Here is a 27,733-nt window from a genome sequence, read left to right as displayed (position 1 = left end):
AGTAGAAGAAGGAAACAGAGAAAACAGATCAAATAAATAGCAGCACACCATATGGGAGAAGGTTCCAAGAACTACTTAATTACAAAGGGTGTGAGAAAAATGGATCCCAAAACCCTCCTCTCTCCATTATGGAAAGCCTGCACAACCTTCCCAGAAACAAGATAATCACTGTCTGGTCAACATCAGAAAATATTCTTTTGAAGCAGATAAAGATTGTGTGAAGACATAAATAGTTACAACCGTTATTAAATAGTCATGAGATGGGTTAGAAATACTTACCAATACTTTTCAGGACCTCTGAGAACAAGTGATGATGTTCACACTTGAAGAAACATGTGGGGACAGTTCTGATTCACCAGTTACTAGAAAGACAGGATTGTTTCCCAGCAAGGTTGTCTGGGAGGGTTGTTGTCCCTGTAAATTGCACATGACTTTTCCTACATGGGCTTGTTTTATGAAGAGTATTAGAAAATGAAAACCTTTCATTTTTCCAAAGTCAGCAGGCAGGAGATGCCATTCTCAAGTAGCTTTTTTTTCCATTTCTTTTATAAGGCATAACAACTATTCTGTTAAAAAACATACTCTGCTCTTAACTTCTCTGCTCTGAAATGAAGGTCAAGTAAGCAAAAATGCTACCCAATGTAAGACAAAAAATACAAAAATTACCTTTCTAACTCAGCAATTTTCTTATCTTTGTCATTCTTCTCATTCTCTACTTCCTTGAGTATTTCTAGAAGTCTGTCAACTTCAGCCTGAGCTTTGCCACATTCTTCTCTATAGTATGATGCCTCTTTGTCAAGCTGTTTCATTCTGTCTGCAAATTCTGGATTCATCCGTGCCTCCTCTTCAGCTTCATGGGCCTTCAGAATCAATATTTCAAGAAAGATAAGGATGACAATAATTTAAATAGCTTGGAGAGCTTTATTTCTTCAGTCTCGGAGTTCAAGTTTTCATTAAAAAGGATTATGGGTATTTCTGCCTGATGACACTTTTCTACAGATGCATTACAAAAAGAAATGAGACTATCTGCGTATTCAAATTCTATCATCCTGAAAGGGGAGAGGATTTATTAAGGGGATTTTTACATATTAAAGTTACCCCATTTAAAAGGTGTTTTTTCAAATTTTAAAAGAAATCATCTTGTAATTCCTTCAATTCACATTAAGCTCTTAGTGTGTTTTGAATATATAGGCAATTTCTTAACAAATTGTGTCCTCTTTCCCTATATATAAACACACACTTTGTCCATGTACATATTTACAAATATATACATATTGTATATCTCTATCACCAGACGTCTCAAATGCAGTTTGATACAAAGAATTCAAGAGAAAAAAAAAAATTGTTTTTAACGCAATGGTGACTTTAAAAAAATAAACCCATAAACTAAGAAGCTTCTTTCAGCAGACATTTTACCCAATAATCCTTTTTATCTTATCATCAATACTTAACCTGAAACACCAGAGGAACAAGCCCGTTGGTGAAAACAGCACAAACCTGGCAAACACATGCATGGATGGGTGGCAATTCCACAGACAAGAGATGGAAACAACAACAGTGCAGAGCCCAGCCCAGCTCCCATCAAACCTAACAGCAAAAACCCAATTAACTTCAATGGGAGCAGGATCTGGCACCAAGTGCTTTAAACTGCTGGCTGGAATAATCACAGACAGATGGAAACAACAATGCACTGCAACGCTTAGCCTACCCCTTGCTTCCCATTATTCCTAATTGGCATCTTGAAAGAGCAGGCAAGGAAAAAACAAGTCGTTTAAGGCAGTGCACATTAAACATAGAAAATTCAGGTAACACACAGGATTTTTACAGAAATTCATGATATTTAGAAGGTCCTCCAACTATCTTAGTACGCAGAGAAGATGTGGACATACTTAGCCTTCTTAATTTCAGGGAATGGACAATGCACACAAGCAATGAAAGAAATGCAGATCAAAATGAAACATGCATGTTTGGGAAAGAATTAATATCAACTACAGATACTGGAATGTCCATATTCTTTGCAATGATTAAAATTTTCTGTATAAATAAAGAACAAGTCTGAGTTTACTATAAATAGAACAAAAAATGGAAATGACTAGGGAAGAAACTTAGGGAGGTTGCATGTAACATATCATTTAAGCATGAGGATAACAAGAAAAAGATAGTAGATTTGAAGTGTTATTTATGCTATTCTGAGATTTTTATTCAGAGAAATATTTCATTACGAAAAGAAACCAAGGGAATGACATGAGGAGCCTAACAAACCTACTGATCTTGTTCTTCAAAATCTCTGTTTGATAATAATACATGCTCCAGTCCTGAATTCTACAAATGCAGGACTTTTCAAACACAGATCTTTTTTCAAGGAGTATCTTGATTTTACTGTTTGGATGAAATGACAGCATCACATTCCTTTCCAGCCTCACAATCTTCCTTAATAATAAACTTGGATTTATTTTACACCAGTTGTTAACTGTATCAAGAAATTTACTAGTTTTGTAATTTTTGACATCTATGTAATACTCAGACTCAGGGCCAAATATCTGAGAAAACACTTTGATTGTCCATCAGCACTGTTATGGTATTATACACTTTTTTATCATTGTGTAATTCTGCAAGAAATAAAAATAATTCAATAGGTTGGAAAAGGTAAATTCACTCTAGAAAAAAAAAATAAAACCCAACTCCCACCTTCAAGATACTAAGAAACTTATGCAAAAGCAATGTTGTTCCTTATTGTTCTCCAGATTTCTCCTCCTCTCCCAAAGGTAAATTCAGAATTTCAGTTCCCCCCTAAAGGCTATTGCTCTCTCATATGCTCCCTGTCACCCTTCCCTTCACTTTAGTACACAATTTACTTATTTACCAGCCTTGCTCCCATCATTTCATTAAGATGAAAAATACCCACCTTCCTCTAACCAGGCTTCACTTTAGCATAAAGGAACTCCTAGCTTCTGCCCAAACTTTTTTACCCCATGCACCTCTACCTTTGTCTCAACCCTGAACAAGAAGCAATGCAGATCAGAGAGAGAAGCCTTTTTATGTTTCATTGCCACATGGGGCTTTCTACAGGGAAAATACATTGGGCAAGAACATGACAGCATCACCAGTGCAAAGGTGCTAAATGCTCTACTATCATGGAGTATTTCTGCCACACAGCAGCTCAGAAATGTGCCCAACAAATTACCTACTGCACAGCTGATAAATAAATCATCATCTGAAATAACAGATATATTCCTCAGTTTAGCCCTTTAAATCTTCACTCAACACCATGCTAAGGAAATCAACATTAAGTTGCAAAAGTATTTCCAGTTCTTGTGTTTACTGTGGTACTCATGCCATTCCATATTTGTGGGATGTAGTTTTGGACAACTCTGCAACACAAACTGGGCCATTGCATTTCCCCATGGTTTACAACATGAAGTGGAACCTACAAGGTATGATTGAATCCAGTGTGATTAAGCATCCAACCTGTGCAGGTTTATGAAGTGCAGCACAGTTATCCACAATGTCACATATAAATCAATGTAAGCATTTTGTTATATAAGGTTATTCTTATTTTAAAAGAACAAAACAAAACAGTATTGCAAACCACCAATTTAGCCCATTGCCTCTACTTTTCAAAGCACTTATAGAGTCCTTTTTGGACTATTGGCAGGAACCAGATTTCTACAAGGGCATTGCCCGAATGAAGAAGGAAAGGAAAGTTAGTAAAAAAAGGAGAGCAAGAAAAAAAATTTAGAAAGAGCTTTCTGCAGGAGGTACTTTAACCTGCACTTCCTTTTAAGAGAACCCTCACATTGTGCACAAAGCTGCTGATACCAGAAAAGAGCAAAACACAATCCATCTGACACTCCAAGGGCTAAGGCACAGAATTACTTACAAGGCCCCATTTCATTTTATGGCTTTGAAAGATGTGTTTGGGTCTGAACGAGGCACCTTTTTTTATTTGTTGTGCACAGATCAGGGGTGATTTGTTAACAGATGGAACTTGACTTTGAGGTCAAACAGAAGGCCCAAAGGAGTTGAAAGGCAGCTCAGTTGATATTGACTCTGCTCCTGCCAGGACAGGGCAGATTTCTTTGGCTGTTTTGGGGCCAGTAGGAGACAGCCTTGGATGATGTCTAGACAGAAGCTGCACAGTTATCACATGAATCAGAAATCTCTGCCTATTTCTGCTGATCTCTCTTCTTGTTTTATTTCTGTCCCCCTTCTACTCCCTAAGCTCTCTGTTACCTTGGAAAACATATTTTCTGTTTCTATGGGGCTTGTATGGGTAAGAGGGACAGGTCCATGTATCTTCAAATTATAACCATTGTGTGTGCAGATTAGGTTAATTTCAAACTAACCTGCTCACTTGATGATGCTTTTTCTGTCAATGTTATGACTGTGTTGTATGTTATTTTTACAATTCAATAAAAATAGCATATCACTCTACCATTAGAATTTACAAATTTTTACATTAATTATGTGTCTGTTCTGATCTTTGCTTCATAAGCACTGCAAATGCCTTAGAAGAAAAGTAACATTTCCTTATGTAAACCACAAATTTCCCACAGAAACACCACAATTGTGTGGCACAGACATGCAACATGAATTATTTAGGCTATTAAAATCTTATAGCACAGTCATGCATGTATTATTCTGCATAACAGAAATGGATGGATAGATAAGTATTTCATTTTTAAAGCTTCATATACAAACACACACAGAAATCAAGTGAGTACTTAGAATAAAAAAATGGAACAGCAGAATTTACATGCAAGAAATTACTTTGTAAGATCCTTCAAATTTTATAACTTTCAATAATAAATGAAAAAAAAAGATTGCTGTCACCTGAATTTTCTTGTCTCCTTAAAACTCATGGGGTTTTTATTTAATTTCAGGGACTGCTATAAGTAATTTATAAGTAATAGTAGATTCTGCAAGTACTTTAATCTGACACTTCTCTGATAGAAAATTTTGTAAAATTTAGTCTTTAATATTCATAAAAAGATTCACCTGAACTTCAAACTCAGTACAGCATTATATTTTCATTACAGCACAAAGGCAATAATGTAATTTCTTATAATCAATTTTGCACAAAATTTCATTGGGTATTTCAAAAAGTTCGCCTTTGAAAACATGAAGAAATGTGTGTCCAATTCTATTCACATCTCGTTCTCATAAATGTAAGAGAAGAGAAAAGGTGAGCAAGAAAAGTTTAATTTATAAAGTTGTCTTGTGGGTATAGCATGATTGCTGCCTGGTGCCAAAAGATCTTGTATCCATTGTTTTGCAACTTCCAACAGGCTGTCCTTTTTGAAAATTAAGCACATAGAGGCAGAAAAAAACACTTAAGAAAAGGACTGACTTTGGAATACTGCACACAAACAGATTAGGAAGTAACAAATGAATTCTATACAGCAGAATCACTGATACTGAGCTAATGACTGGCCAGCATTTGTGAAAGCCAAGCTAAAAACTAACAGTAAAAAGACTCCAGTCCGAAAAGACACGCACAGGAGCACTGCAAATGATATGAATAGAAACAACTACCACAAAGGTGACCCAGGATGATACAGAAAAAAGGGATTTATCATTGAAAGGAATAAACTCTTCTACCAGCACTGTGCTGGAGGGTAGAGGTGATAATATCAGGCTTTGTGCTACTTATGCTACAATTTATGGCTAAATTCTAAACACAGTTAACCAATAACTTTAAAAGTAAACACAGCACATTCTGTGGGACTCTTTTCCCATACAAAAGTCATGACATATCCATTACATGGTTAGAAGCTACAAAACCTAACCATAATAGATTCCAAAGCTGCAAGCCTAGTCCACTGACACTAATGGCAAAGCTCCCATGGATTTCAGCGATGGCAATACCTCCTTTTAATGTGCAGGATCATATTACTTAAGCTATAAACCCAATTCTTCTCTATATACACTATCCCAATCACATAGTGATTCTGACTACAATTACTATGTAAACTAGAGGTTTTTAATTGCTCTTACAGTTACATCATTTTTCTGTCCTGAGATGCTCACAGCACATGAAATGTAACAGTCTCAGCCAAAAAAATGGAAACTCTTCTCTGCAGAGAAAGTGGTTTTTGCTGTTCCTCCTCAAATTGAAAAAGGAGAACAGTCAAGTCAAAAGGGGAGGTCCTGTGCAGTTAAAGTAGGCATTGGTGAGAACATTAATGCTAAACAAGCCAAATCAATACTGTGCTTTTGCAAAAACTGCCTTTTGTATTCATCATTTTATATTTCAGTATTTTCTTTAGTAAAGTACAAAGTTTCCGTGTTCCTAATGTACATATGCTAAACATATACACTCTTTCATGAGTAGAACTGATCTATTTTAGTCATATGGACTTTTCAAAATACTACCAGTCATTTCCTAGGTATTATTATTCACCTAATTAACTCAGTCCCTGAAGATAAACTGAGCTAATTAGGAGTTATTTAAGTTTGAAGGATCAAATAAAGTACTGCACAAGGAGGAATTAAAAAGCAAAGCAAAAGGAAAAAGAAAAAAATCTGCATGCATTTTCTGATGGAGAAGTTGAGGACCTAAAGGCAAAGACATTTGTTTTCTCAGAAACACAATATGTACCTATTTAATACATTTCAGATTCTTAAAATGGCCTTCAAGTCCACAAAGTTCATTTATTTGGATATAATGGATGTGGCATGGTGAGCATCAGGAGTGTTCTGCAAAGCTCCACAGAGGAAGAGCACAACACAGTAAGGGAATGGATCCTCATGCTTTCATATGTTACAGCGGGCATTTAAACATGAACTTACTGGATTGTACATCTGATTGAACAACTGTTCAGCTTGCTACATTGCAAAGTTGGTAGGGAGTGAAGCACAGACAGAAAAAGAAGGAAAGATCCAGGAAAACAGCATTAGCTCAACAAAACCAGAGCATTTGCACAGAAGAACTTGTCATAAAAAAAGGGGAAAAAAAAAAAAGAGTAGAAATTTAAGATTCTAAACATTCCTTGGTGAAAGTGAGAGGCACTGGGGAAAAATAAATGTTGACTTTGGCTCCTAAAAAAGAATAGCTGGAGTAAGAAATTTAAGGTTTGTGTTACTTTCCCTTTCTCAAGTTAAATAACCCATGAAATAAAGAAAGGTGTCCACTTTTGATGATACATTAAGTGCTGGTCTCAAGCAATGAATCACGAGAAGTGCTTTTGGCTGAGGCTGCAATTTATCACCAAAGCTTCAAAGACAGTAATAATAAAAGATTAATTAAATTGTATCATTAAATTTATTACTTTCCTTTTGTTTAATACAAGACTGAATTTTCTATGCAGAATGACTTTCGAACAGTACAGCTTGGCAAATAGTACTTTAGCAACTGCAAATATGTCAGTAAGTAAGTAAATCTAAGATAATGGAAAACAACAAAAGGAGGAAATTCTAGAGTGGATAATAAAGATTATATATACACACATATATATATAAAACATTTTGCTACCTATTAGGTAATTCCTGCTGTTCTTTCACTAGTAGCAATACAAAGTAAGTCAACAAAAATCTGTGGAATTTTGGGAAAAAAGCATTGACGGTTCTCCAGTATTTAGAATTTTTTCATTTAAGTGTTTTTAATAATTTCAATCCATAATATTTGTCACAAAATGTTTAATAGGTATGCCTGTAATTTAAAACATCACTTTGTATACCAAAATAGAGCACAGTCACATGAATAATTAATTTGTGCAAATATCCTCTTTATTATTTTTTAAATGTGCCTACTATGCAAAACCATGGGTTTAGAAGCAGCATGTTCTTTTCTTGCTGCAATGCAAAAAATCCAGCAATAATGCTGAAAAATATTTGGATCTAATCAGATTCAATAAAAACCATCTTTATTATCAATAAATGAATCTTATTTTCTCAAAAAAAAAAAAAAAAAAAAAAAAAAGCAGGGAAAGCCAGGGGGGAGAAACTCTAAAAGCTGTTTTGGTGGTTTTTATTTACAGATTTAGTTTGGATTTGCCCCTTGTGCACATTCTCTTTCAAACATAGCCCTTACTACCAGTAATGCTCATGCAAAACTAACACCAAGCACAGCGTACTATCTTCATATTTCTTGGCTTAATTTATTAAAACACATAAACCAACATTGATCTATAACTATTTTACAGCACCACAACAGAAGGTACCTTCTCTATGTTACTTTTAGAGAGGAGTACTGTGTAAGCTACACAGAATTTTTTCAGGGCCACAGCCCCTTGGAGTGGGTTTTGAGAGGGAGATGGAAAGGGTGCCAGGTCACTGTGGCTCTGCAGGGGTTGATGCTCACCTGAGCATCCCAGGGGGCATGGGGACTCATTTCTGACCTGTGTCCCTTGTCCCCTCCTCCTCTAACCCAGACATGGGCAACAGTGACCCAGGTTTGTGTTTCACTGTTTCCTGAGGAGTGAAAACACCGTGCAGGTATTTTTCTGGGGACCAATTACTTTTAAAGCAGGGTATTTACAGGTTTGAACATAAAGTATTTCATTAAAGAAAATGTGAATTGAAAATGACTGTTTGGAGTCTACTGTCATTAACAGTCACTGTTTCTGTTCAATTAAACATGCCCAGAAAGAGGGTTGTAACTACATTTTATTGTGGAAATACCTGGTTGCCTACAAATGGTGGGTGAATTTCCACTGGGGCTTTATGCTGTATTTATGATATAATAAAACTATGATGTTTCCAACTTTCATTCAATAATTGTTTGTATTCATACACAAAAAACGTGCTCCCTTTTTATACAAAAGACATCCCAGACACTCTCTGACTTTTGTAAGTGCTTGTTTTTCCATGACTGTGTGATGTGTTTATATGTACAGACATAAATGATTGACTCAGGATTTCTAGTCCTTCAAGAGGATTTTGATGAGGGTTTTTTAAGTGATCTGTGCTTTCAGGGTTCTTTTAACCACATTTTTTAAAAGAATAAAACAAGATATTTCAGATTGTAACTAAGTGTATTTTGTAGTGGAGTACAAAGCAAACATATTTTCTAACAAACTAAAACAAACTAAACTACTTCCAGAAAAACCTTTTCTTTGGATATTTTAATTATGCCACCAATAGTATTTTTAAGCTATCAGACATTTAAGGTACTCGTGTTTCCATTTGTATATGTTTATTGAAGAAGCTTCCCTTCCTCTCAACTAAAGATCTAATGCAGGCACCTACTTGCACATATTCATTCTGAATTTAAAAAAAAAAAGTAGAAGTGTGAGGTTTACACACTGGTATCCTTTATACTTTGCAATACCTTCTTCACAGCTCAGGCTATTGAAACAGTGATTATTCACTGAGAAGGATACTACTCAACCTGGGTAAAAAAAGTTTGTCAGAGTATTATGGTAACAGTGATAACGTTCATATAACAAATATTATTTACTAGAAAATGAAAAATTATGTCAATAATTTAAAAAAAGACATTTGACGTACATTTAGTCATGAATTGCAGAAGGCAAATGTAATGCCTGACCCCATCAAATATGTAATGAGAACAATGAGAGCAGACATTACCAAACAACACAGAGAAAGGTCAAAGAAACAATGGTATCAAAACACTTGCAAATCATTTAAGCAAAATCCAGTTTAACGCAGTAATTTAAGTAAAGCCATGTTATAAAACACAGGGTTTGTATGTTTTCCTTTAAATGCTTGCTTCCACTACTTGTTGAATAGAAATACTGAATTGCCAGCTGAGATAAACTTTTGATTATTTTGCTTAATTATCACGAACATGTGTTCACCAACAAAGCCAAAAATACATCAAAATCAAACCTAACTAGAGTTTTCATTTAAGAAGTTGAATTTTTTTATTAGGAGTTACAGCATTTCTTGGACAAGCCTTTAATTTTTTTCTCATACTGGAAACATTCAAGTTCACTTCTAAAAGTGGAGTAAATTCACATACATGCAAATTGCTGGTTTGATAACTTCTTTCTGCCCTTTTACTTTCCTTTCAATGTCCTGCTCTCAGTTAAGCTATTTGTTGTAGCTTCTCAGAATTCCCTCACAGAGGTACTCAGGACAATTTCTGAGGCTCACTAGAGGGTTTGGTACAAACCTCTTGAGAAAAGGCAGTATTTGATGCAAGCATCAGCAAACAGCATAAGATGGGTAGGTTCTAGATTTACTCCAGAAGAGTAAATAAGATCATCATTTCAAAATGAGGGTATGGGATGCTGATTTTTGTTTTGCTGATTGTTTGGTTGTTTGAAGATGGAACTTACCTTTTTCAACTGTGCTTCCAACTTACTACACTCTTCTTTCTTTTGTTCTATGGCTATTTCTAAAGACTTAAGTTTGGAGTCTCTTTTCAGCCCTGCTGATGCCAATGAAGATGCATGTTCTTTGAGATCGATTAAACTAGACTGGAAAACGACCAAGAGTAAAAAGTTAATTCCTAGTCACCAGGACACTAACTTATTGCCAGCTTAGCAATCCCTTGGATCCTGTTCCCCCTCCCCCAAAAAGAGCTGACTCAAAGATAAGCATTGATAGCAAAAGACACCGTTTAGGGATACAACTGGAACCACAGGAACTGGCATGCAGTGAAACACAGGAACATTCATAATACAGACGAGCTCATGTCATATTCTGGAGCTACAAACACACTGAAAAGTATTTCTCTAGCTGACAAACAAAAACAGGAGCAGCAATGGAATATCTGAGCCTAGTGGAAGCTTAGGTAAAGGACAAAGTAGAGATTATGACACACAACTAAGTAAAAACTGAAGCAATATTTTATGTACAAATGAGGACTGTGAAGAATGCTTAAGAAAACAGCAGTTCTGAAGCTGACCGCTGAAGTGGCAGAATTTGAGTATTTGACATGATTCAAGAGTAGTCCTAATGCACTTTCTTTCATCATAATGACATAGATAGAAGAGCAGAGCTTTAAAGGAAAGACTGACCTCTTTTTCTGTCAGTTCAGCTTGTAAAGCATTAACTTTCTCCTTCAGGTCCTTGTTTTCTTTTTTATACGATTCAATTTCTTCAAGTCTCTCTCTGTCATCTCGATCCCTTTGCTCCTTCAGACGCTCTATTATTCTTTCCTAACGAGGGAAAGAATCGCAAAATGAAAAATTTGGAATCATTTAAAGAAAAGAAAAAATAAAATTTGTTTGCATTATGTAGAACTTAGAAAAACAACCTTCATAAGCAGAGTATGATTGAGGTAATGGTAATAAAGTCAATGTAAGATTTCTCTAGATTTCAAAATCATAAGATCAAGGTTTTAAATACTTGATAAGGGTAACACAGTACAGGAACTTCATTAAAGATCTATACAGATATTAATATGTTTAGTTTTGTGATAGATATGGAAAGATATTCACTTCAATAATGTACTTCCCATATTCATAAGTGATTGAAGTCTTGAATAAAAGTTCAAAACAGGCCATGGCTAGTTTCCTCAAGGCCATGACTGGTTTACTCAGCTTCACTACTGTTATGTATCCTCTATAGTGCTTGAAATAAGTTGTCAATGTTCCAAATCTAATTAGAAATCAATCACTTGCTAACTATCAGTAACTTACAGTTTATATGTATTATATTTTAAGATGTCAAAAACACAGTTGTCCAAGACACAGAAGAAGCACCCTGATACAAATTAAGAAATCCAGAAATTTTTCTCTGTCTGATTACCAGTAGCCCTACAGACATTTAAACTCAACCATGTTTTTGCATATTTTGCTGATTTCCAATTATCATAAGGTTTGCTGAAAATCACCAGTCATTGATTGGGTGAATAACTCAAAGGGTGAAATGTAAAAAGCAGATGTAGTAGTATGGCTTTGTAAAGCTCTGATTATGTTCTACAAAATCACATTTTATCAACACTTGAAGGATGCAAATACTAATCATAGAGAAATACTTAGGGTACAATAAAATAACCACCAGAATTGCATTTCAGTTGGGAGCAGGCCTTTAAGCAGAGCATCAGGAGAACTGCTGGTATCATTTTGGTTTCAGCAGCAGAAGCAACATCATTTAGGTTCTGCAGCTGGGTCAGGACAATGATGATAATCTGTAAGGTCCTTCCAATCTAACCTATGACACTAAATTACTTCAAGTTTATTCCTAATAGTAAACAATACAAAGTCTTAATCCCTTGAATATTAAAATTAAAATTCCAGCCTCCATTAAATGGAATAGTTTAATTATCATAAACATTCAAATTCGACCTGGTTATATTCAGAATTAGTTTTATGCCAATTGCCTCTTGAAGATTTATTTACCCAAACGATTTTTTCATCTATAACAAATTAAACATAACACTATTTCATCTTTCTAATGAACAGTATATTTTTTTCTCAGTCAATCACAAAAGAAGACTAATTTATCTGTCAGCTGCATAAGGCTAAATGTCAAAAACGTGTTAAAAGGCCCTAATATACCATGTTTTACTTGATTAACAGCGAACTTGCAGAAATCCCAACAATGTGTTCTTGTTTCAGTCTTATTTGCATTGGCCAGCTTTCCTTATGCACTAATGTGGGACCTCACAGGTCTAATCTATTTGCACTTTATCACAGCAGCAGGAACTGAATTGCCCCAGCATATAGCTCCATTATCAGACATACTCCATTGCTTATCTGCTGTATGCTGCTACAGTAGGACCAACTTTATAAATATCAGCTTCATGAAAGCAACCTCTTGAGCTGCTTTGGGCCAGCCCAAGAGCTGAGATATTCTTTGAAAAGTTTCTTGTTGTAACATCAAGGAAGCTGATAGCACTTTTGCGTGGTCTGATTTTCAAACTTCCTTTTATTTTTTTAATTGCAATGTAAACTTTATTGTTGCTGTTAAGAATTTTCACTGCTTAAGGGAGACTGAAATTAGGGATAAATAATTGAATGTTTTGCAGCTAAGTTCTGAAATTAACTTAAATGTGACTGAAGTTGATTTGTTTCTGATTCCTGACAAGAGGATAAATCATACCAACAATAGCATCAGAAAAATACTGAGATTAAAAGAAAGCCATTTCAGGAAAATTTGATGTTGTTTTATGATGTCTACATTAATTTCTCATTTAGTGTTCCCAAGACACCTAATCACTAAATATGAAAGAAAATCAAGAGACAGATACTTGGAAAAATCTATTGTCATAAAGAATAAAGAGACATGTTTTCTACTGCAGAGCCAAAATCACAATCTGTGTATTTTCAAGAGCAAATGAGGAAAACATTTGAGTTTTGGACTTAAAAACAGCTTTATAATTCACTCATATCATACGATCATGTTATAATTTGTTTTTCTTCCTATAGAAGCTAAGAAAAGCAGTTCAATTAGATTTCAGTAAATTGTGGTTAGCTAAACTGGTATGAATACATTTCATTTATATTTTAAAAGAGCTTCCCACAATGCTCCTGAAGAATTTTATTCATTATTTTTAAATTAAAATTCTAAAAACTATTAAATGGACAAAGAATTAACATAAAGCAAAAAGCAGCCTCATCTTAGAGTATAAACCAACATATATTTGCAAAGTAGTTCTGATAGAATTTCTAGGAAAAAAAACGAAGTATGCAAGCAATGCATTTCCATGGGAATGGAAATCAGGTATTCTTAAATGAAAGCATCATTCTTTCTTAACAGCATTACATATTGAATTGATAAAAAGTACTTTTATTGATGCACTTGTTAATAAAAATCTCACTGAGGGTTCTTGTTTTGTTCCATTTGGACAACCTCTATTTGATATGTCTACCAGTATTCCCAGTGGAAATATTTACTATCTATTGATAAAGTCTGTAGGTTTTAAGAATGTTGCTGCAGAGTGGAAATAAGGATGAGAAAGTTTCTCAGAGCAGTTCGGAGGAATTGGGAAGCTGGACACAGAAAGGAATGAGGCACAAATGTAAACATACACTGTCAAAGTATTTATCTGCCAGAAGACAGGAGAAAGCCAGGCATCATAGTCCATTTGGAATTTCTAGATGCCTACTGGCTTCTTTCAACGTGTAAGTACATCCCAGAAATCACTCTTAACATCGAAAAACCTGCCCTTCCAAGCCTGGCCTTCAAGGGACTTCCCATGAAAAAGGAATTGTGGGTAATTATCCTGAAACAAACAGTCAAAATCATACACAGAGATGTTGTACCTTGGAAACTTTTTCCTAATTGTGCCTCTTGCTCTCAGATCAAGCACCCTGTTTTTCTGAAGCTCCTCTTAATCCTAACTCTGCACTGTTGTTTGCCTCCTACCCCTGTGCAAGCCTGCATTGTGAAAGACACTCTGCTTCCCAAAGGACTGTTTGGAAAATCCCTCAGCTGTCTCTATGGGCATTTTGGAAAAGTGACTAATCCAAAAAAAGATAGTTAACAAGGAGAGAAAACAGATTAAAAAGGGCTTTGTGTCATTTTTATTAATATGTTGTGAAATTGATGAACATGCCATCCAGACGAGCAGTGAAGGATTCCAGAAATGTGTAACTTTACTGTAGAAGTGCTGGATACTTACCCACATGAATCAATACTAATGACAACTTTTTCCACTGTTGCTGACCAAGCAAATGCTAGGAAGGCAATTAAACACACAAGAACTAAAAAATCTGACATGAACATTGTATGTGTCAGTGCCAACACCACAGTGGCATTTTCAAGCCATATACAGTCACAAATACCTTCATAGGATTACACATTGCAGAATGGCACATACTACTGTAATTAGTCACACTCACCTGTTCACATTTAAGTGGTATATATTAAGATCTGTGAGCTGCAAAATGTGGATACTTGTACTAATTTTTTGGGCATATAAATTCACTTGCATTGCCTCTTATTCAAAGTTAACTGAAAGAAGAAACCTGAGCTCACTGAAACTGGTAGGAATGTTGCCACTAATTTAAACAGTCCAGATTTATCCCTTCTCCTAGGTATTTTCAAATTAAAGGCGTAGAGTTTATAAAAGGAAAAAAGAAAAACTAATTCTCAGTTTGGTTTTTTTAATGAAACAGAGCTTCCCTTAAAAATGAAGTGTAGGGAACCAAGAGAACCCACAGCAAGCCAAGGTAACAATTGCTATGCCACTTGCTCTAGGCCCTGCTGAATGGACAAAAAAACAGGATAATCAAGATCACAAAGACAGAAAAATGCCCAAAACTCTACTTTCTTTAAGCCAGGTGTCCAATGCCTTTCAGTTCTTCCAGGGAACAACCACTGATCTCATGGAATAAGGGAAAATCTTCCCATTTCCTGGGCCATTTTCTCCATGAGCATTTAAAGGACATTGTTCTGCCCCTCCAAGTCCTGTGTCATTCAGCTGCTGGCAGTCACTCCCTGCTCATCCCACCAGAACAGGGCCACCTGCCCAGGCCCACAGGCTTTGGGACAGCTGTCAGACCAGCTCTGAAGGACATTTTCTGCACACACTTCACCCACAAGAGCAGCACATACAGCTTTTCAGAAGAAAACATTACCTTTTCTGATAGAGCTTCCTCTAAGGTTGCTAGTGCTGTGTCTGTGTTACTGGAATCCGTCTGCAGCGACTTCACTCTGTCTTTTAGATTAGTTAGTTGTTTGTCTTTGTCCCTAAGTTGCTCCTGTAGATTTTCGATCTGAAAATAAAAACATTATAATAACCATCAACCTTGTCATGATGTTCCAAGATGGACTTGGGTGCTGAGTGCATATATATCACACATATGATGCATGTGCCCCAGTATATTGCCAGGTTTGTATCTGCTATACCACCAACAGTTTTTAATTTCTGTCCTTTCTGTTTTGTTTTCTTTTGCTGAAGAGGTACAGTTTTCTAATAAAATAAAGGAAAAATCTCAATGCAGTCAGGTACTTTATTATTTAATTATTTTCTGATGTTAATCACTCTAGTTTAAGGTACTGCATTATCACAGTAATTCAAAGTATGTCTGGAATTACCCCTTTAGATTATTCTAGTTCAATAAGAAGGACAAAGAAAGGGTGAGGCAAAGCAAGTTGAGTGAGCCTTAAAATGAGGAAGAAGAAAGATGGTCAGCTGCCTACCTAAAAACCTCTTCTTCCATGATGCCCAGCTGTAAAGAAAACTCATCTGAGCAGAGATCAGGATGTTGATACATAAAAAGGCCAAATCCACAAACAAACAAACAAAAAACTCAAAGGCCACCATTTCCATTCACTTTCTTCATCTCCAAAAAGATGCCACTCTGTTTTGGACATTTTAACTGCTTTAAATAGATCTGGTTCTTCATCTACAAAGTATTTAAACATATTGCTAAAGTACCTGTAAGAACACTTGTTTGTCAAAAAGGTCATGATTCATAGAGGTTAAATCAGAAAGGGTTACATTGGAAAGGTTTTGCACAAAAAGTTGTCCACAGAGCAATGTGGACTTGGCAAGCAAATGTGAATAAAAACACTCAGCTTCTGATTGTCATGGCAATCCCCTCTGTGGCTGGAAGGCACTGTGACCTCTGGGCAGAAGGCAGGGGGGATGTGTGTAATGTCATATGTGCAAAATTGCATTAATTGTCTGTTGGGAGAACCCACCTCACTCCATCCTGTGCTCCCAGTGCCACTCAGCCTATGCACAAGCTGGCACCAACCCAAGATTTGTTACTTTAGACTTCACACAAATAAATAGGAACAAGAAAATTAACTAGTCTGTTATTCTAGTATGCCACTTTATATAATATGAGAAAATATGCCAAAATCCATAAAGTATCATTTGTTCAAAACTGGTTTTAAATATGTTGTCAACGTTAGACAAATTATTACTGTCAACAGATATTCAAATTCTTACTTTCATCAGTGATTTTTCACTTTGGATCACGTTCTCTTGCTACTGAAATGAATTCAGTTCTCCTGCTCCTTTCATAATGTAATGATTTCTTTTCCCATAGCCACAAACTTTTCTATTAAAAGCAACTCAGATTTTAACAAAAGCAGGACCCTTTACAGTTATGTTAAACTGTATTTAAAGATTTCTTTACAAACCTGAAGTTGAATTAGTGTGTGTGCAGCTCTGCAGAAGTCAACAGTTACGTCAATAAAAATTTGATCTCCATATGCAAGAATGTACCACCATAATCAAATACTCTTTAATTTGGGGCACAGTTTGCTAAAAATTCTCCTCCTACTACATTATACAAGTGCAGGAGAAAAAAAACTTGACGTTTTGACATCATATATATCTATAATTAACAAGTCATAAAATCCACAGTACAGCTGTGTGCACTGTATAAAGTGTGTTTTTTAAAAATTAAATTTTAAAAGAACTTAAATAAAAAATAAAATTTGAAAGTAAATTTGGAGGAGCATAATTCAATTAGAAATTCTTTACAGTATGGCAAATACAAGTCTTGTACCTTTTTTCTTTTTCTTTTTTTTCTTTTATGTATACAGAGTTTGGTGTATCAGATTACTGCTATGAGCCAAAGATTCCACTTGCTGTGTAAACTATAAAATACTAAGGAATATATAGAAAGGTTTTTGGGGGAAGAGCTGACATAGAATAGCTTACTCTTGCGAATGACCTCTTGCAATATTTTTCTTCGTGTGTATATTTTATACAGATACAGAAACATGATACATGTGTTAATGAGTTAAGAACTTTTTATTTTATGGCATGTGTATTAGTCACATCTAAAATTACATTAACTGGCATTCAGAGGACTGCACACTATGTTTCTTTCTTTACTTCATCCAAGTACTAATGATTCCAACAACTACCTCATGACACCCCGTGGAATTCTTAAGCAATTGCACATTTCAGCTTCCCCAAAACAAATTCTCAAGTAAAAGGGAAATAAAACAGGAGAGTGAATATTGATTACATGTTCTTTGAAACAAAGTTAAGATCTGGTCCTTTATTATCATCAGCTTGACCTACCAATTCTAGGCACCCTAAATTAAAGTACTTATTTCCTATGCACAGTGCTTATCTGAATTCCACAGCATTTACACGATTTCCTTCCTCTTAAAACTAATTGAAAATATGAGCCAACCCTTAACCAAGAAAACATGTTCTAAAATTATTCAGCATTTACAAAATTCTTTCCTCAGAGGTAAAGAGAACAGGCAGCAAATTAAAAACATCCCCACTGAATCACAACTGCTTTAAAATAAGTCACTCAATACATACTCCATAGATAAAATAAAAGGAAAGGATCTAATTATTCTTCTATTTGTGCTATACAAACCTGAAGGAAATGCTTTGATGGCAACAGGACCACACTGGGGTATGTGAAAGTAGAATCAGTACCACAGAGTATTTGTTTGTTGGGATGGGCACAGGATTAGCAAAGACCTACTAATGCAGACAAGACTTTATGACAAGTTATAGTCACAGAGTTCTCTCAAAAAGATTGCAGAAGACAAAAAGATTGAGTGGTTTCACACGCTAAAATCTTGGAACACAAGATATCATTTAGTTCTTCCTGAGTTTTTTAAACCCAGAAAGAACAACAAACCCTCTGGTAACCTCTGTCATTCTCCAACACACATATATACTTGGGTACAAGCATATATGTAAGGACACAATTCTATTATTTAATAATGACTTCAGAGCATGCCTGAATTCAGTTTATGGCAGGGATTGTTAAAACCTTAATCCTGAAGCACTTACATTTTTTTCTGATAGGAAGTTAGTTACTGTGAAGTTTCATCAACATCTATTTCTTACCTCTGTAAACTGTCCAGGATGAAAAGAAACTGCTCTATTCCTTCTGTATTGCAGAAAGTGTGTATATTCCCAGGGCTTAAACCAGGCTTTATTCCTTCTTTTAAAACAATACCCTCACAGATAAGTGTCTTTCCTATGAGGCATCCTGTCAATAAACCTCAAGTGCTAATCTTGTCACCTTTTGGCAACAGTCTCAGGAATGCTTATTAAATACTCAAGGGATTAAATTAAATCTCACCCGCAGACAGGCTTTAAAATTCTCCAGTAACCCAAGTTCTCAAAAGAAAATTCCTTTCATTATCAAAATTAAGGTGCTGTACTGTACTATGGAACATGCAAGAAAATTACATAATCAAAGAAAATGTTCCATGCTATAACAATTTGCCTTCAGAGATATGCCTTAAAGTATAAGAACCTGTAAGAGAGAAATTACCTAAGACTTCTTGGACCTAACTAATGAAAGCATAAAGCCATATATTTAAAGCAGCATGTATTTCCCTCTCTGTTCTGTATTTGAGTTTTACATAAGTCAGACAAGTATTTTTTAATAATGGAGGTTTTTACTCTTAAAGTTCATTTTGCTCTATTCTAAATTTCTCTAGGCAGAAGTCTTTGAGATTTGTTCCATATTAAAACACAGATCATGTCAATTCCAGTGAAGTAGATCAATAATATAAGATTAGTTTGATTTAAATTTAAAACTGAAATCCATGGGAGAAAACAGAACTTTTGTATGTATCATTTGCATTACTTAAAAAAAAAAAACCAAAAAACTTTGTATTTTAAGAAAATAAATCCTATTAAACAACTTCCCAAGAACTATCACAGTCTACTTTAAACAAGTAATGGCATTACAAGAAAAAGAGATTTAATGAATAGCATTCATCCAACATGAGCATTATCTATGACTACTTTAAAACTTAGTATTTGTTTTCAGACTTTAGCTTCTGCCTCATAGACATAGATAACAAAAGACAAAAGTAATGTAACAATTAATCAAAACAGAAAAAACAGACATAGTTCAAACATAAAAACTCTAAATGGCTACTTAGACATAATTTATTTTTATTAGTAAGACTCATGGTAAATGTTCTGGCTCATATGGTCCTTTTCAGAAACATTCCAGGACATTCCAGAACATGAAACCCTCTTTGGTAGGGACTCAGTAAAATAGATGTCCACAGACATCCCCTCATCTGCTTTCAGAATGTGTGGATGCACAATTTGTAATGAAGCAGCCAGAAAAAAATTAAATAACTTTACCTACCATGACTGTAAAAATATTACTATCTGAGTAGTAATAGTAGACTTAATACAGAGATATAATTTTTGGAAAGCACTATCGATTTTTAGCAGGGATTTTTTTACCAAATGGTGTACAGTTACTAAATATCAGATCAGTCAAAACATTTAAAAATTAACAGGCCTTAGAGCAGCTATTTGACATTTCAGTCTATGGAGTGAGAAGGGAAATTTGCCTTAGAGTCGTGATATGACCTAAATACACTTCTTAGTTTAAGCAGAATTTTCAAGAACCAGATGAGCCCATTGAAGGACAACTTCAGCTTCAACAGTTTAACATTGCACAACACCTTTGGTCTTGAAAGACACTTGAAAGCCCCAAAAGTGCTTCCTCACTCAGTGCCAGTAACTTGCACTTTTGGTTTTCTTCTTTTTAAGCAGGTAGATAGACATGCATTAATTGGGAATATTTTTCAAAAGTAAAAAGTCACAAACTTGTAGATTCCAAAAATTAAAATAAATGTTACCTTAAAAAGTTATACCCTTAAAAAGTTGTACTATCATATAAAAGTCTAAAACATTATAAAATAGGGGGTTGCTGCTTGCAGTTGAATGTGTTCACTAAAGTGTAGAATTGCTCTAATCTTTTACTTTACTAACGTAACTGAAAAAAAGGTTGTTCATCTTATACAGACATGATAAAATCCTCTTGGATTCCATAAGCAGATCCAATATCCACTAAAGTTCTTGATTATGTCTCAAAAGAGTAACGCTTCTTCCTGATAGCTGCCCATTGATCAATATGTTCTCAATTTAAAATATTTCCAAAGCGCCTTCCTGTTACTACCTTGCAATTTTATATTTTCCAAATTGAAGCAATACAGCAGCATTTTACTTACTTCAGATTACAACATACCTCATGGCTCAATAGTACTTTTTAGCTCTATGTTCTTTATACTATTTTGCCCCAAAAGACTTTCCTAAGCACCAGAGGTTTTAGATAGGCCAAAGCATATGGCCAGGTCAATCCTACTGGATTACTAAATCAGAGGCAGAAAAGGTATTTTTAAAGCTGTCCATAAATATTAGAGAGTCCTTTAGTTTATGAAAAAAACATTTCCAGCGATGGATATATGGGGTGTGCCCAAGGAGAAAGCAGTGTCCAGCTCAATAGATCTGCAAGGCTTCCACAAAAAACAATTGATCTGTCTGAAGACTTTTTACCTCAAACTGCCTTGAGGATGACAGTTCAAAACACCAAAATGCAGCTGCAAAGTGACTTTCACAAAAAGGCTAATGAAGCAAGTGCTGCTTCAGCCATCAACCCTCACATTAACCTGCTGACAAGAGAACAGAGCAGTGGCATGAGCTGGTAATCACCCCGCTGCCACCTTCCCAACCTAATCCCCGCAGGAAGAAAATAATCCTTCATCTTGCTCTACTTGACAAGCTTAAAAAATGGAAACATACATAAGCCCAGAATAGGAAACCAGAAAAAAAAAGTTAATCAGAGCATTTTTCCTGATATACACTCACACTGCTCCCCCCTCAAAGTTACAGCAATTCAACACAATACATTTTCTACTTCTTTAAACTCATCATGTTTTTACTGTTAGGATCACACAGCTGATTAGATTAATACTGGGGTTTGAAAACTTAATTTTATGGCTGATCATTATTTTTAAATCTATATTCTATATATGTAAATTATTATGTTCTATAGATTCACTTACATTATCAACCACATGGTGGTGTCCGTTTTATCCAATGCAAAAGCATCATATTCCTTTTCCCCTTATTTGAAGCTGATGATTTTTATATGCAATTTGTCTCTAAAGAAGCAGCAAGTGCTTTGGGCCAGAAAGATGTTCATTTACACAGTGTTTAAGCAAAATAAGGCTTCAAATTCTAACTGGTGTCTAATTCAACACTAAAGCTGTAGTAACAACCAAGTATAAAGAAAGTATGAGACAAAAGCAAGTTTACACAGATGCTGATTTTCATGGAATGAAATGAAGAAAATAGAACAGGCAACAAGAAGGGAAAGGTATAAAAGCTACGATGAAGTAATTAACTCTGACAGCAGAACCACAACTCTGGGGTTCTGCCACCTGAACAACACTAAGAGTTGCTTTTATATTGTATCCTACTAAAAATGGCACATTTTCTTACAACAAATATGTGTCGTAAGGAGTAAGTAATTTAGGAACACAGGAATATTTTAACATCTAGAAGACATTCTTGCTATGAACAGTTGAGTCCCATATGTTCACTCTGACTATCCATCCATTTGATAGTCTCAACACATCCACCACAGTATAATCATAAAGCTGCAAATACCAAAAAAAGATACTTATTAAGACATGAAATTTACATTGATATCAAGCTTCTGAACAGATGTTACACAGTAATTAAACTTTCCTAAAGTAGGATAAGGAAAACAAGCAAGTCTGCGGTAGAATCCAAAGATCTACTCATATAATGTCCAAGTATTTCCCATGTCATTATTTGTTCCGTATGATTCAGTTTGTTAAATGCATCAACTGAGGATTAGGGAAATCTCAGGGAAAGCAGCACAGTACAGAAGCATAAACTATTATTACAGTATATAAAAAAACCCAATAGGATTTCAAGTTTACCTAAATAGAAAATATATATACTCTATCATTTTGGAAAGAGGAAAAAAATATATATATAAAGAAGGAAAAGAACCTATGAACTGCTGATCACTAGGGGAAAAAGTACATCATGTGCTGGGATATGCAGCAACATTCTCTGGTCAGTGCTTACTATAAGTGACTTGAAGAAAATTGCCTTTAATCCATGATTGGAAACATCAGCCTACTCTCTCATATACACACAGAAATTGACAGTGCCCTATTGCATCAATAAATAGAAGCAAATGCAACTAAAATTGGAGCCCAAAAGTGATAAGTATCTCCTCTTCTTCCAAAACAAGCATGTATGTTTGTTTTATTGTGCAGTCACTGAAGGAAATACTTCATCCACTTTTCCTTATGGTGAGATTCTAGTTCCTCCCCTAATGCAGGATTCAAAGGCACAGGTACAGGAAGGATTCAGAGGAATCAAGAAGCATTAAGAAAGAGGAGGTGTGCGCTGAGTTTTCATACAGAGAGGAGAAGAAAACTCCCCCAGGGCTGCTTAGGGAAGAGCTCTGTCCTCCAGTCAGCTGAGCCTTTTACAGGGCTATAAAAGCAGGTCAGTGGGCAAACGAGCCAAGAGAGGAGAAGGCTGTCACACAGAAAGGAGCTCCTGGACTGAAAGCTTGGCTTCTGTTGCCAGACTCCAGCTGAGAAAGAGCTGGAACTTAATGCTAAAATTAACCTTCACCAGGAAGCTAGCCAAAAGAAGCCTGGGCTGATAATATCCACTTGTGTATCTGGAAATACTCAGTCTCTGTCTCCTTGTCCTCAGAGGCCAATAAATTCTCTGAACAAAACAGCTTGACTCTTGGACTCTTCTAAGCAGGATTCACAATCTTTTGAGACATCCACTGAAAAGCTTTTGCTCTCATTATATGTATTTATTGTGATGTAATTCAGAATGCAATAGGTATTTTCCAGATAGTAAATACAGATATACAAAATAGACTAACACAATTCCATTTATGACATGTGAGGAGGCAGACATTCATTCTTAACAAGGTAATGCTGCTTATAATGTCTGTCTGTGTATATAAGGGCCAGATTTTCAAGTTGGAATGGTTAGATCCCTACATCTCACAATATTTTATGAGTTACAGGTTAAAGGCTGATTAATGAACCTTTTTTGAAGTCCAGCCCAGTTTGCACATTGAGAGCACCTGAACTACTTGTCAAAGTTAACCATGAAAAATCATACCTTTCTGCTCAATCCTACCTTTCAGGTGCTTGAAAACATTTGGTGATATTTTACTTGTGACCAGGTTTGTACCATTTGGTGTAGATGGATATAAAAAAGGCTATGTTGGCTTACACAAGAATTTTCAAAAGAAGATTTTGCAAGAAAAACTGTTACACTATGTCATATGCCAGTGAGAGAAGTACATATACTTTAATCTACTGTCATGTAAATCCACATGGAGAAAAAAAAAGCTGGCTTGGCATTCTTATACTCTTAATACAGATCACTGAAGCTGAATGTGATTTTTAGTGTGTGTCTTGTCATTCCTATTATGTCTGTATCAATTGGGAAGACCTGCCCAGACTGAAGTTACAGCACATCTCATAAAAAAGTTAACAGATGGAGAGAAGAGAGAGGAAGCTGACAAGTTGTACAGACAAGTGTTGGGCAACAGGGAACATTGAAAAGGGAAGCTACAAAAGAAATAGAGTAAGAATAGGCACCTCAAGAGGCTGCAGAGAGTAGGAATCAGTTCAACAGTAGCTTGGGAACTCTTCCAGAGCAAAGAACACAGAGAAATCAAAAGGCTGAACAAGAATAGGGAGTAACAAGAGGTGTATGTTGTGTGCAGAGCTTTAAAATACAGAGATATATAAAGAAAACGAAGAACAACATAAGCTGTAAAACAGAAGACCAGTCTATTCTGAAAGCAGATTTCATTTGGATATAGAAAGTATTACAAGTAAAACACTGAAAAGCATATTACCTTTCTTTTAATTAAAATTATTTCATTTTATATCTTATTAAAATCAATGCAGTTATTAAAGATATAATACAGTCATTTTACATCCTTATGAAAATTGTTAAGATAGGAAAACAGAGAGAACATGCAGAAAAAAAAAATTCTTTTTAATTACAGAAAAGAGCCTTGAATCCTGAATAACAGGCAGAAACCTTACAAACTGTACTTCATTTCAAAGTGAAAAGGTTGAGCAGGTTGTGATGTGGAGAGGCTGGAAGCCTGACTTAATCCCTAGAGAAAAGCCATGTTTTCATTCACTGTAAGAATCTCCCTCAAATCCTGCTTGTGGGCAGTGGAACATATTATAATACCCTGAGATCCTTTCCAGGGCTCCCTATGTTACACCCAGCAATGAAAAACCTATGGTAATTGAATTTCCTGTCCCATTTGAAGGCTATCCAATCACTTAATAGATGACCTTGTCAATCTGATTTCATGCTACTCATTTTCTAAGATTTACACTGTCCAAAATAATTTATCCTCATTTGTGATATTTATACCTTCAGAATGTTAAAATAAAAAACTTAGCTCTATTGACTTTAGACAGATTCCCAAACCCAACAGGTTTCTAACCATTCTTCTTGTCTGACATTTTCACATTTCCATCCTTCTTCTTGACCACAAGATGTCTGAAATCACACATGATTTTTCAGGTGGGATGACACAAAAGTCATTTAGAGAGCAGTTATCATCTTTTGCTCCACTACCCATTATTTCTTCAGACAGAATATTGGCAGTTTTCACTACCACATCCCGTTTGAAATACTTTTTGAAACGGGATTAATCACTGCCTTCAGCCTCCTGGTATTGACACTTCAAATTTCTTTTTCTGGCTAGTCATCATCTCTTTTTCCCCACCTGCATTCAAAGGTGGTTGTTTTCTGGTTTTTTTCTTCCCTAATTTTAACACTGAAGAATATTTTCTAAATGAAAGTGCTGAAGGAGGTTATATCTGAGATAAAAGTCTGCCTTGTCACTTGCAAATAAGTCCCTCTCATCTTGACTGCAGTTGTTCATTTATTCTTTTTGGTAACTCTTCAATCAACCTAAATCATTTTTTATCACTTAAAGTGTTTTAATCACTTTTATTCTTGATCTCTTGGATTAATTTTGTTTCATATTCAATCCAGAATTATGACTTAGAATAAAATATTTCCTATCTAGAAAGTCACTACTCCAGTGAAATACCATATACTTTATGTAAGAAATCCAGTTAAGGAATTTACATCAAATTTCAACTCTATCACAATTTGTAGCATCCCAATTTTTCTTGCCTATTTTTCATACTTAGTTTATGTACCTGTGCACTGTAATACTTTCAAAATACCTGTTTTATTTTTACTAACACCACTATATATTTCTATTGATGGCTTAAGGTTACTCTTTCAATCACCAGCTTGAGTGAAAGAAAAGAATACCTTTATTTCCTTTCCTGGAAAGTTTAAAGAGATATTTAACATGCTTTGTAAGGTTTGAATTTGAAACTCAATACATTTCCCATTTAGTTTTACATTTTCCCTGTAGTTTTGATTCCAATGTGAAGCTATAAAAGATACAAGAGTCTAGACAAAAGCAAAGTAAATGCACATTTAAACACCAGCACACTGTTCCACAGAACAGTGTAACTCAGACCATGCACAATTCAGAAGATAGCAAATGCCTAACTCCAGCATGGTACAACTAATTTTATCAGAAGACCTGGCCATAAATTCCATTATAACCATAATTATATATCTCCTTATAAGAACAGTTTCACAGCATCCCTTTAACACTGAATTGTGTGGCAATATTAAACACATTTGATATAAATACTGTAAAAGTAATGGTAGATAATTGACTTGAAAGTTAATGTTAGTTTAACTTACTTCAGAACACAGAGAATTCGTTAATTGAGAAACTTTCAGGCTCCCAATTCTAAATGATAAATTAATTGCATAGAACCTGTAAATCATAGCTATTTCACACCTAAAGGGAAAAAAAATTGCAGGTATAGTGCTTTAGAACTGCTCAATCATATTTAGTCCTTAATTACATACCTCTTTCTACAGTCTGAAAAATTTTTTGAGATTTCCAATATTTTCTTATTTCCCAGTTTTCTTGTAAAATATTCTGCTTAATAATATAATACTTCATCAAAATCAACAGAGGAAAAATATTAAACTTTACACCACTTTATTCTCAAATTAAAGAGGCAGAAAGGTTGAAAAGAGGAGGGACACTCTAAAACTTGAAATCAATTTTAATGAAAAAGAATTTTAAAAAATCTGTAATGGCAAAAAGTTTTACATTGAAAGTAAAAATAACAGCCCTGTCCCCTCACTCATTCCTAAATCCTCAAATAATGGATTTAGGAATTCAATACTGCTATGTTGATTTCTACTATAAGAGCACCCAGGCCTTAGAAATTGCATTAGAAAAGTTGTAATGGAGAATCCAGTTTCACATGGTATTATTTTATATGAGTTTCCTGAAGTACCAGCAGTAAAGAGTAAGAAATAAACCCCCATAGCAGTGAAGCTGAAATGGGTAGGCAGCAATTAATCAGAAATAATAATATTCTTTCTATTGGAAAGTTTCCTTTTAGCTCCTTGGTTACAGAAACCATCTCTATTCATATCTAAGGGACAGTGGAATACATTTACGTGGAAGAAAAGCTTTGCAGAAGGGTAAGAGAGCCCAGCCCCCTTTCTTTAGAGATGTCTTTTCTAAATCATTCTAAATTAACATATGGTCAATGTACATAGGTTTATACCCATTGAGAGCTGAAGTGTTCAAAATGTTCATCAGAGAACTCAGATTCGTGTTACCATGAGATGTAATTCAATATTTTCACTATAGCTGCAGCAAAGACAATGCACATATTGAATTTCACCATTAGTTACTGCCAGCCAGACACAGTCTTTCTACATATAAACTATCAAAGCAGCACTAAACTTAAACTGAAATGTTAAACGCAGCAACTTGGATGTCTTTAATCAACATCTGCTGAACAGTTTAGTTTCTCTACAGCAGCAAAGGTAAGACAGCAATGCTCTTATGTAAATGGCTGAATTGGAAGTTATCTGATATGGTTTTGTGTTTAAGACAGTTTGGTTTTGGTATGAAAAAAGTCCTTTTCTAAAATAAAATTCACTGAAATTTCTTGATCTTGTACCTCCTCAAAACTTTAACTGTAAAATTCTAAAAAACTTGAGCATCACTTAACA

At 35.1% G+C, this 27,733-nt stretch overlaps 1 protein-coding gene across 5 annotated transcripts in view; it reads right to left on the bottom strand.

The window, feature by feature from the left end:
• The window catches only part of ERC2 (ELKS/RAB6-interacting/CAST family member 2), a 394,496-nt gene that overhangs the window by 237,401 nt on the left and 129,362 nt on the right, over positions 1–27,733 (bottom strand). For 3 of the 5 annotated variants that reach the window (XR_014854746.1, XR_014854747.1, XM_085072716.1), the window contains 5 exons: positions 15,438–15,575; positions 10,929–11,069; positions 10,245–10,385; positions 6,793–6,828; positions 667–860 (listed from right to left, as the gene is read on the bottom strand). Coding sequence is in view for 1 of the 5 variants with exons in the window: in XM_085072716.1 (XP_084928842.1) it covers positions 667–860; positions 6,793–6,828; positions 10,245–10,385; positions 10,929–11,069; positions 15,438–15,575 (650 nt within the window). In the remaining 4 variants the exon portion in view is untranslated. The remainder of the gene's footprint in view (positions 1–666; positions 861–6,792; positions 6,829–10,244; positions 10,386–10,928; positions 11,070–15,437; positions 15,576–27,733) is intronic. The other 2 variants (XR_014854748.1, XR_014854749.1) reach the window with 2 other exon arrangements.

This window comes from Lichenostomus cassidix, chromosome 12, assembly GCF_008360975.1.
Source record: "Lichenostomus cassidix isolate B80296 chromosome 12, HeHo_3.0, whole genome shotgun sequence".
Classification (NCBI taxonomy): Eukaryota; Metazoa; Chordata; class Aves; order Passeriformes; family Meliphagidae; genus Lichenostomus; species Lichenostomus cassidix.
The sequence above is the reverse complement of the archived record's forward strand: the minus strand, read 5'-3'. Positions and strand labels throughout refer to the sequence as shown.